This window comes from Elephantulus edwardii, unplaced genomic scaffold, assembly GCF_000299155.1.
Source record: "Elephantulus edwardii isolate Elephantulus edwardi_28Jun2011 unplaced genomic scaffold, EleEdw1.0 scaffold00064, whole genome shotgun sequence".
NCBI classification, from domain to species: Eukaryota; Metazoa; Chordata; class Mammalia; order Macroscelidea; family Macroscelididae; genus Elephantulus; species Elephantulus edwardii.
In genome coordinates, this window is record NW_006399814.1 from 10,312,109 (window position 1) to 10,323,983 (window position 11,875).

The 11,875-nt window shown below is 44.2% G+C and overlaps 1 protein-coding gene across 1 annotated transcript; it reads left to right on the forward strand.

The window, feature by feature from the left end:
• Positions 1–699: 699 nt before the first annotated feature.
• On the forward strand, positions 700–1,422 carry NEUROG1 (neurogenin 1). The gene has a single exon (XM_006888045.1). It carries the CDS (start codon positions 700–702, stop codon positions 1,420–1,422), a length of 723 nt encoding a protein of 240 aa, XP_006888107.1.
• The last annotated feature ends 10,453 nt before the right edge of the window (positions 1,423–11,875 follow it).

Genomic DNA, 11,875 nt, shown 5'->3' on the forward strand with positions numbered 1-11,875 from the left:
GAGCACCTGTAGAGGGGACTCGAACTCGCACTCCGGACGAGCTGGGGGTTTCCCCTACTCACTGCTTTGCTCACGCTAGACTGCCAGTGCCCCGCCTTCCCATCCCACCCCAGTGAGGGGCGCCCCGGAGGAGCGTGCCCGGGCCGCTAATCGCCCCCCGCCCCCTCCTCGGTTTCACTGCCTGGCGACGCCGGGCCAGCTTAGCCGGGAGACGGCTCCCGGGGCCCCGCGGCGCCGCCGATTGGTCGGCGGTAATTACGGGCACGCTCCGGGAGGGGGGAGGGGCAAGGGTCCCCCCCCTCCGCTAGCATAAATTATGCAAATACAGGGAGCCGCACGGGGCTGACCTGCCGCCTCGCTCCATTCAAGGGGGCTGCCGCGGGGGCGGAGGTGGCAAGGGAGGGGGGCTCCCATTGTTGCGTTGGGTACTTAAGGGGTCCTGAGGCCGGTCGTGTGCCACACTCGGTGCTCACACGAGCTGATCTGATCGCCGGCAAGATCACTCAGGAGACCGACCGGGCGCGTGGCCCCTGTAAGCGAGGCGAGCAGGCGAGGCCAAGTCCCCTCGTGTGCCCTGCGCTCTTCCAGGCTCTCACGCCTGCAACGGGGCTGCTGTGCGCACTGCCCTCAGCTGGGGCTCCAGCCCTCTAAGCATCCTTCTGTCCGTGAGCGCGCGCGTCGGTCCAGCACAGCGCAACCATGCCCGCCTCTCTGGAGACCTGTCTCTCTGACCTCGACTGCTCCACCACCAGCAGCAGCAGTGAACTCTCCGGCTTCCTCACCGACGAAGAGGACTGTGCCAGGTTCCAGCCGCCAAGCTCAGCTTCGGCACCACCCGCGCCGCCGCGCAGAGGCTCTCCTGGGATCCCCGGGGCTCCGGATGCGCCAGGGGCGCAAGACGACGAGCAGGAGCGGCGGCGGCGCCGAGGTCGTGCGCGAGTGCGCTCGGAGGCGCTGCTGCACTCGCTGCGCAGGAGCCGGCGAGTCAAAGCCAACGACCGTGAGCGCAACCGTATGCACAACTTGAACGCCGCACTGGACGCGCTGCGGAGCGTACTGCCTTCCTTCCCCGATGACACGAAGCTCACCAAGATCGAGACTCTGCGCTTCGCCTACAACTATATCTGGGCTCTGGCAGAGACACTGCGCCTGGCGGACCAGGGACTACCCGGAGGCGGTGGTGCCAGGGAGCGCCTCCTGCCACCGCAGTGCGCCCCCTGCCTGCCAGGGCCTCCCAGCCCCGCCAGCGACGCCGAATCCTGGGGTTCTGGTGGTGCAGCAGCCACCTCGCCCCTCTCGGACCCCAGTAGCCCAGCCACTTCCGAAGACTTCGCCTACGGCTCGGGCGATCCCCTCTTCTCTTTCCCTGGCCTGGCCAAAGACTTGCTCCACACGACGCCCTGTTTCGTTCCCTACAACTAGCCTCTTGTAGATACCATTATCCCCCCCCCCCTTCCTCATCAGTCTGTAGATGTGGCCCCAGCTGTGGCCTAGGGACCCCCACTCCAGGCAGAGGGAGGAGGTGGGAGCTTTAAAGGGATGGACGATACCTTGTTAGGTCGCTGCACCCTCGCTGCCGCTGCCCTTGGTCTGTTTCTTCAGCTCTCAGCCCAAGGCCCCTCCTGCCCGCCCCTAGACGGCCTTTCCTTTTGCACTTTCTGAACTCCACAAAACCTCCTTTGTGGCTGGCTCAGAGTTGACCCCAGCCACCACTTCAGTGTGATTTAGAAAAGGGACAGATCAGCCCCTGAAGACGAGGTGAAAAGTCAATTTTACAATTTGTAGAACTCTAATGAAGAAAAACGAGCATGAAAATTCAGTTTGAGCCGGCTGACAATACAATGAAAAGGCTTAAAAAGGAGAGACATGGAGTGGGCTTCATGCATTATGGATTCTGGGCCCCACCACTGCAGGATTGCTCTAGGAAGAGCCAGAGACTGTTTCGTAGCTATTCAGGCCTGGGGCTGGAGAGTACTTTAATTTATTCAAGATACTTCATTCATATGAAAATGTATTTTTGTACATAAAGAGTTTATTATTATGAGCTATCAAAGTTTACATTTTTGTACTGCAGATGCTTCATGTAAATAAAACTAAGGGGGTAAAACCCAACAAGTTTCTTGCCTAATGTTGATGTCTCCTGGGGCTTTTTTTCTCCACCCCTGCCCCCCACGACTCAACCACTAAAGTGAAACACTATATCCTTAACCCACCCCAAACCCTCCAATCCTGTTTCAAAAAGTTTTTTTTTAAAAAAAATAAATAAATAAAATGCACCTGATTTCCACCAAGAAACGGATAAAGGCTGACCAGAGCATTTGGGGTCCGTCATTTCCTTTCACCTTGCACACACAAGAAAGATCTTTCAGGCTCCCCATAAGCCAATTAAGACTTTTTAGTTGGGAATTAGCCCCGGATATGCAGCTACCTGTAGAGGTAGGGGCGGTGAAAGTCTTTCTTTTAAGGAACTCCACATCAGCTGGCTCTGTGTTTCAAAGAGAGGGGATTAAAAAGATCAATACAGTGTGACCACTGGCTAGGAAGTCCTTGTGACAGGTGGGCCCAGGCTGGCCAAGCAGAAGGGTCCACTCTTATAACAGCCTATTTAGGGGAAGAGAGAATTGATTTGTAAACAAAGCCTTTTAAATTGTAGTTCATTGAGGCTGGGCTATCCCTGGCTGTGAGAGTCAGGATGAATTACTCTGGCAGGGTGTCCCTGGCTGGGGTGTGCAGCTGCCTAAAATTCGGAGCTAGGGTGCCTATACTTACACCTACTAAGATCCACAGTTAGGGGGGCACATGCTGAGAATCCCCTTGTCTTGCTTGCTGGGCCCATTCGGTGGAGGGCAATGGCCAAAGCTCTCATCTGCTGCCAGAGAAATCAGCCAACTAAACTTAAAGGTGATTCCACCTCCTAGCCCCCCAGCATGTTTATCTGTTGTCCAACCTACAAAGCTGGTCAATAGTGGCCTTTGTCTTACAAAGATTTCGTCTAAAATGATCCACATTTTAGAATGTTGATAATTTCAAGCAATAGTTCCTAAAATGCTCTGACAGCCTACTCACAAGTTATCCCAACATTATGACTAATTTTTCTTCTTTGCTCTGAGCTGCCCCTTTTCATGCATATAGGTACTGAGGAAGGAGGAGTAGGAATAGATTCTGGTAAATAGCATTCTGTTGACATGGTGACTGTCACAGTGGGCATGGGCATGACAGAGGTTGTCAGGATGGTGGAGGAAACAGCAAGGTTCAGATTTGTTGTTCATAGGCTCGATGTAACTTGTAGTTGACTCCACACCTAACAAGTGTTAGAGAAAGACATCTGTTAAGGAAATTAATAAAAAGCAGAGGACTAGAAGTAATGCTTCTGAGAACATTATATTCCCCTTGTATTTTCTCTGGGTGGCCTACTGGAGAGCTCTCTGGTAGCCTAGTGGGAAGGAGCTGTGTTGGTAACCTGAAGGCATGTAGTTGGAACCCACCAGCTGCTCCTCTCCAGAACAAGCGGAAGTCTCCCATGTGATTTACTGCTTCTGAAAACCTGCTGTAGAGTCAGCTATGGGTCGGCTTCAACTCATTGGTGTATAACAAAGGCAGGCAATTTCAACTCATCCCTTGCTCCATGGAGAATGATGGGTAATATCAGCCCATGCAATTTTTTGTTGTTTTTGTTGTGTACCATAAAGTCAGAACCAACCCATAGCAGACCCTCCGGCGAGTTTTCAGAGGCAGTTAATTGTGTTGGAGGAGATTGCCCATGCTTCTCTTGTGGAGCAGCTGGTGGCCTCAAACCTTGTGCCTTCGGGATTGCAACGTAACTGCTTACCAATAGGCCATGAGAGCTCATGCCCATGCAATTTACAACCTCTTAAAATCCACTGATAGTTAGGTAGAGTCAGTTGTAACTTAGCACTCACAACAACACCCATCATACATCAACCTGGTGAGTTGGGTTCACAGATCTCTTTGCTGAATCCCTAGCAGACAAGTCCAGCCTTGGGCAAAGAGCCTTTTAAATAAAATGGATCCTTTCAGAAAAAATCCAGAAAGTTGAATGCCTTTTATTACTGCTCCTAGAGAGAAAAAGAGGCCTTGGAAGAAAAGATTGGATGTTTCAAGGGCTCAGAATGGACTCACTTTTGCTTAAGTTTTCCAGATAAGAGAAAAAAAAATTACTTTAGAAGGATTCTGCCTGACCCCAACCTTCCCATGACATCCCCACATCCATTGTGTGTCACAGAAATAATTCTTCTCATCTTAGTTTGGGTTTTTCTATATTAAAAGGCATAAATGATATGCTTCAGATTTCCTTCTCAGAAGCAGAAGCTGTTACCCAATCAGCAAGGCGAAGGTGAGTTAACAAGCGTTTACTTACTACTCTGTGCTGAACAGTTGCACAACGTGTAGTGGGAAAGTCTGTGATACTGTTCACTACAGTCAGTAAAATAAGTAAGTTCATGCTTACGTCGCTTACTGGATAATCTGTCCTTGCTTGGAAGTGACTCTCCAGGGCTTGGAGGAACTCTGTCTGGGTCTGCAAGAAGGGCAGGTTCCTTGTGGTTCCTCTCTTCAGACGTGATGTAGATGCTCATGTCTGGGACAATTATTCTTCAAAACTCTGGGGGAAAAACAACAAAGCAAGGCACCCTGGAGCTCCTGGTGGATGAAGAATGTTGTCTTAAAGAGCTGCCCACCAACCATTTTGTAAACAAGGAAAATGTCATAAATTGTGTCCTCCTCAAAAATATATGTCCATGTGAGTAGACCATAAATTCTAGTATTGGGGATTATCCCCCATTTTTGTGTTATAGTCTAAACCCTAGGGAGCTCTAGTGGTTTTGTTGTTAAGTGCCATTGGGTTGAAACAACTCATAGTGACCCCATAAACAACAGATCTGAACCCGGTCCTATCCTGTGCCATTCTCACAATATCGGAAATGTTTAAGCCTATTGCTGCAGTCAATCCACCCCTTCGAGTCCTCTCTTTCACTGACCTCACTTTCACCTTTCCAAGCATGATGTTTCTTCCTAAGGAATAGGCCAGAGTATATGAGATGAAGCTTTGTCATCTTTGCCTCCAAGGAGCACTCTAGCTGTACTCCATGACATATTTGTTCTTTTGACAGTCCATGGAGTATTCAGTACTCCTCTCCAACAATACAGCTCAAAAGCGTCAATTCTTCTTCTGTCATCTTTATTCAGTGTCCAGCACTCAGATACATAGCAAGTGATTGAAATGACCATAGCCTGGATCAGGCACAACCTCAGTAATTTGAAGAGGTCCCTATGTCTAGTTCTTACCAAATTTCTCTACTAATTCAAGCAGCTCAGGTAGTTTGAATCCATGAAGTGCTATGAGGGAGAAAGATGGGCAGTCTCCTCTCATAAAGATTTACAGCCTCAGAAACCTGAGGAAGGGTAGTTCTTAGTCAGTCTATTCAGTTCCAGTGAGTTTGACTTTCTGTTTGATTAAATCTTAACTAACCTGTGCTTAAGGTTGATGAGGCAGAATAATGGTGTTAAAGAGGATTAGGTTGCATTTGCTATGCTAAAGAGTGAAACGTATCACCTCTACTTAAGATTCCACATTGACTGAAGTAAAAATATTGATTAGATGAAAGGGGAGTATCCCTCGGATGTACACTGCACATTCTTTTATGTTATAAGAGATAAATTATGTTATAGCTTTTTTATGTTATAACCTTTTATATTATAAGAGATAAAAGGAAAGAAAAGAGAGTAGTAGTAGGGCAAGAGACCTGACTCCTTTAAGAAAGAAAAGCCAAGAGTGAAAGACATCTTTTATAAAGGGGTCCCTTAGCTGAGAACCTCCTAGACTCAGTGGAAAATTGATGCCAAGACACATAGAGATCTTTAAGGAACACTGGACACACAGATGTTGATAGAATATCAACATCTTCTTTCCCAAGGGCCAGCAGAATGAGAAAATCTTCTCCTAAAGCAGGAGTCTGAATGTGGGCTTCTAACTTCCTAAACTATGAGAATAAATTTCTACTTGTTCAAGACATCCATTTGTGGTATTTGTGTTATAGCAGCACTAGATAACAAAGATGGCATCCAAGTTCAAAGAATGTTGTTGTTGTTATTAGATGCCATTGAGTTGTTCTAACTCATAGTGACCCTGTGTACAATAGAATGAAATCCTGCTCAGTTCTGTGCTTCCTCACAATCTCTGCTATGCTTAAACTCACTGTTGCAATCACTGGGTTGCTAAATCTTGTGAAAGGTCTTCCTCTCCTTCATCTACCCTTTACTTTTCCAAGCATGATGCCTTTCTCCATACTTGCTTCCTAAGGTGTATTCTAGTTCAATTTCTTTTAAGACAGATTTGTTTAATCTTTTGGCAGTCCATTCAATATTCTCCACCAGCATCACAATTCAAAGACATCAACTCTTCTTTGGTCAAGAGAATTATTTGACCATCTTCCACAGTCAAGACCAATGAATGGGAAACTATATTCTCAACTTTGTCACCATAATAGGTCTAGGGCCTAAAGCACATTTTCAGAATGAAAGATCTTTAAAGAACATCAATTACTGAGGACATCTTCACTTGAGCAGTTAATGCCATTCTTCCAAGTTGGAAAATAGGTGTCCGTGCCTTAAAGTGCTCAAATAGGAGAAAAAGGAAAAGTGACTGAAAATATTTACCCCTTTGTTCCCTGCAACAAACTCTTACTCGCCCACTGGGATCTGTGAAGGTAGGATTGTGGTTACCAAAACACTGTGTGCAGTCATTTCTAGAGCTAAGAACATCCCAATTGGCTATCTTGTTTTATTGCCTTCAACATAATTTTTGAGTAAGTTACCAGAGGGTTGAATAAAAAAATACTCTTTGTCAGTTTAAAGACAAGAGAGAAAGAAAAGAGCAAAATAGATGTCAGAAGTTACTCTGTTCTTCAAAAATATTTTAGTAAATAAAAAAAAAATTTCAACCCCTCTTCAAAAAAAGAAGATACTCTGAAAATTGCACTAGGATATTGAGAAGCTAGAACAAAGAGAAGAAGTTGTGAAGTGAAAGAGATGAGCAGGTTTCAAAGGGCAGCTTGAGAAGACAAAGCAAACTATTATAATAGAATGGGCAAAGAATTGGAGTTAGAAAATAAAAAGAACTCATTTGTCATTTCTTAAGCTAAAAGATGATAGATAAATATCTTGACAATATTAAAAAACTTTTAAAATTATTGTTACTTTATATTGGCTTGCATACAAAATTCATATACATTGTATTTAGTTTATATACAGTGTGTTTCACCCATTCCTCTCTTTACATTGTGTTTAATATGATCATACTAGACATTGTATTGATCCATGCCTACCATTCTCCCACTTTTTCATGTCCCCACTGGATCTTTCCTAATTCCTTCAGCCTCTCTGTCTGCCCACCAAACTTTGTGACCTCATAATTTCTCACTCTCTCACCCTTAGTCCTCCTGCTTCCTCCAATTCCCCCTTTGGGCTTTTGTACACATCTTACTAGTAATTCACATGATAGGACACTATGCAGCACTCAGGAACAATGATTTTGAAAAATACTATGTGAGAGACAATTGTGAAGCAAAGAGGCAAAGACTCAGTTTAGTCAAGGACTATAATCTTAAATATGAACTGAAACTCAACATTAAGACGACAAAGATTCACACTACTGGGCCAGCTGGCAGTACCATGATGGATGGAGAAGAGAATGAAGTTGTTAACAATTTTGGCTTGCTGATCTCCACAGTCAACACTCTTGACACGAACAGTCAGGAAATCAAAAGACAAATTGCACTGGGGAAGTCTGCTGTCAGGGACCTGTCCAAAGTGCTAAAGAGCAATGATGTCAGTCTAGAGACTAAGGTACACCTGATCCAAGCCATGGTCTTCAAAATTACTTGCTGTGTATCAGAGTGCTGGACAATGACTAAGGATGACAGAAGAAGAATCAATGTATTTGAGTTGTGGTGCTGAAAAAGAGTATTGAGCATAACAGAGACTGCCAGGAGAACAAATAGGTCTGTTTTCGGGAGAATGAAACAAAATTTCTCCTTGGAGACAAGGATTTTGAAGCTTCATGGCACATACTTTGGGCATGTGGCCAGGCAGGACCAGTTCCTGGAGAAGTACATCATGTTTGGAAGGGTGGAGGGACAGCACCGGATAGGAAGACCCTGGATGAGATGGATTGACACGGTAATTGGGGCAATGGAATACGTGTGTCAGAGTTATTGAGACTGGCTCATTATAGGGCAAGTTGCAGAGCTATTGTGTATAGGGTTGTTATGAGTTGCGGGTGAACCAATGGCATATAACAACAACAAAAGAAGGCTGGAGAGTATTATGGTGATTGACCTAACTCAATCTCATAAGGACAAATACTGCCTTAAGACCATTATTGTAAAAACAGAAGGATTACTATACTTTTTAAAGAATTTTTTTCTCAAGGTAATTAAAAATGAGCTAATTGACTTACACAGACCACAGTGTGCAGCTATATGAAGAACAGATGTTAGGGATCAGCAAGAAATCAGGGAGCTAACTAAGCAACTGCACATTGAACCTGGAGAGAACAGCCTAGGGGTTGTTATGTGCTATTTAGCTGATTCCCAAATGAGTTTTCAGAGACTTCAAATACACAGTAAGAGATCTTCTATCTTTGTCCTGCAGAAAGGCTGGAAGACGGGAACCACATGCCTTTCAGTTGGGAGGACAACTCCTCATACTTAAACCGCCAGAATCAAAATACAATTGGAAGGTCTATCTCTTCTCCATCAACCATGATGTTGTCTGTTGGCCCAATGGTGAGAATTTTCATTTTCTTGATGTTGAAATACAATCCACATTGGAGGTTGTAGTCTTTGATCTTTTCATAGCAAGCACTCCAAGATTTCCTTACTTTCAGCAGACAACGTTGTGTCTTCTGCATAATGCAGGTGGTTGATGAATCTTCCTCCGATCCTGATGTCACATTCTTCTTCATAAAATCTAGCTTCTTGAACGGTTTGTTCAGCATAAAAGATTGACTAGGTGTGGAGAAATGATACAGCCATAACACACAGGTTTGGTAATTCTAGTAAATCTAGATTCTCTGTCTTGGAAATATAGATTCTCTAAGAATTTGAATTTATGCTTCACATTTTTTTCCCTTTTCATCAGATTTCATCTACTGTCTTACTGATCAGTACGGTCAGAAATGGCATCTAGGCACTATCTGATTGTTCTGATAACAAAGTAGAGGTGATAGTTTACGTAGATAATTAGTTCTTTACTAATTCTTGGGTTTCGTTCTTGTTTATTCCAAATAAAGACCAATAGCTGTATCTTAGATAGCTGCTTATAAGCTTTTAAGACTCTAGAGACTACTCACTCACATAAATTTCCAGGACTTATGTCAGTTGTCTTGTTCATCCCACAGGACCACAGCCTTGTGTTGGTGGCCCTTACCTTGTGAAAAATGGTTTTTTTCCATCATCTTATATCTGGCTAGGAAAGTCCCAAACACCTTATCAAGGTCTAGATTCCCCTCGAAAAATGGTTTGATGTTGCTACAAACAAGAAATTGCGCCCAAAGTTTAACATCAAAATGCTTAATGCTTAACATTTCAGCTAGGGAAACATTCATCATACGTTTTAGCAATTGTCTGTGATGGTCATACAAAATCAGTATGTTCAAAGTATCTCTAACTTTAGGAGCTGCCTCCCAAGAACAACTGAGGACAAGTACACTCCTCAAGTGCTAAGCCTGTCTCCTGCCATCTGGGCCCATGGGAGCCAGGAAATCCCTGGAAGTAGGCCTTGGAGGTTGAGAGTTCAGATGGCTGATTTTATGCCATCCTTTTTTTTTAATATTTTATTATTATTTTTTTTTAATGTGTGTGTACTGTCAAATCAGATCTGACTGGTACAGGAGGAGATTGTCCCCCCTTCCTCGGCAGAGCATCTGGTGGATTTGAACCGTGCGCCTCTGGGACTGCAGTGCAGCTTCTTGCCACTAGGCCACCAGAGCTCCCCTTGCCATCCTTTTTTATAGTGATTAGATGTCAGTGTTTGTTGCTTATTGAGAGCACATTCCTGTGCAAGTGATGGTCACGTTACCATTGAGGGGTATGGTTCTTTCTACCTTTAGTGAGAGGAGCAATTATTGTGCTATTGTTCATATTGCTAAGGTAGTCTCAAGTTATTGAGATACAAGCAAAAGATGGGGGTCAGAGTGCACCACTGCTTTATCAACTCAAAATTGACCTTGTTCTGTCTAAAGAACTATTTGTGCCTTTTATGAAAAACTTCACATTGTCAATGGAGAAAGACTAAAAGCATTTTCCTTGTAAACAGGGGATCAGACAAGGTTGCCCACCATCACCACTTCTATTCAATATTGTTTTGGTAGTGCTTGCTAGGACAATATGACAAGAGAAGGAAATAAAAGCATCCAGATTGGCAAAGAGATGGCTAACCTGTTACTATATGCAGATGGTATTAGAGTATGCACCGAAAACTCCAAAGACTCAACAACAACAAAAACAAAACTGGTAGAGTTAGTAAGCCAATTTAGTAGAGTGACAGGATGTAAGATAGATACCCAAACGTCAGTAAGATTCCTCTACAGTAAGAAAGATTCCTCTACAGTAACAAAGAGAACTCAGAGAAGGAAATCAAGAAAGTAATACCATTAATAATAGCCAGCCACAAACTGAGATACTTGGGAGTGAACCTAACTAGAGACCCAAAAGCCCTATACAAAAACAAAAACAAACAAAAACCCAAAAAACCCCCCAAAAAAAACCCCAACAACTACAGAACATTTCTGCAAGACACAATAAAAGACCTAAAGAAATGGAAAAATGTACTCTGTTCATGGATAGGAAGACTTAATATTGTGAAAATGACAGTCCTACCAAAAGCAGTCTACATGCTCGATATAATCTCAATCCAGACACAAAATCAGTTTTTCCAGGAGATTGAAAGGGAAATTTTCAAATTTATTTGGAGAGGCAAGAGACCCAGAAAGAGCAAAATACTTCTGAGAAAAATGAAGTGGGAGGCATAGCACTCTCCGACCTCAAAACTTACTACAAAAACTTACTAGTAACAAAAACAGCATGGTACTGGTATAGTGACAGTCACATATACCAATATAATAGAATTGAGAACTCAGAAATAGATCCAGCTATCTATGGAGAACTTATATTTGACAAAGAAATCAAAGCTATCAAATGGGGAAAAGACAACCTCTTCAACAAATGGTGCTGGCAAAATTGGACTGCTACCTTTGTTGTGCCCCAAATCTAGTTTCCCCCCAAGTCACCAAGGAGCTGACACCTATGCAAGGGCAAGAGGGAATTTATTTCAGATTCTAATCCGGGCCTCGCTCAAACCCAAACCGTGCTGATTGAGCAGGGGAAATGGTGCAGCCCCGATTCTGGGCTGTCTTGCCTATTTAAAGGGGAAAGCCCGCGAAAACAGGGCGATACAGGATTGGCTGGTTCAAAGGAAGGGCGCGAAAACGGGGCGATACAGGATTGGCTGATGTTTGGGTGGGGGCTCTTTTTCCCCTTCCCCCACCACTTTCAGTTTACTGCTCTAGAGGCTTATACATTTTAAAATGACATATTGGTTACAAAATGGAGTCCCTCATTCCCCTCTTCTTCTGCACCCTAACTCAATCATGAGCGCTTTCTTCTTCGTTCTCTAAGTAATGGTATTGAGACCGCATAACTATCAACTGGATTGTTCCTATCCTTTCTTCAATTAAGTTGAGTATTCTGTTAATTATACAGGGACCTAGGGTTAGGATAAGCATCAGGGCAGTGAGGGGTCCAAGAAGTGGAATAAGCCATTTACCCCAGGATGTTTTCCACCAGTTAAATAAATT

Coding starts and splice junctions, on each gene's coding strand:
- NEUROG1 (XM_006888045.1), top strand. CDS start 700: ATGCCCGCCTCTCTGGAGACCTGTCTCTCTGACCTCGACTGCTCCACC.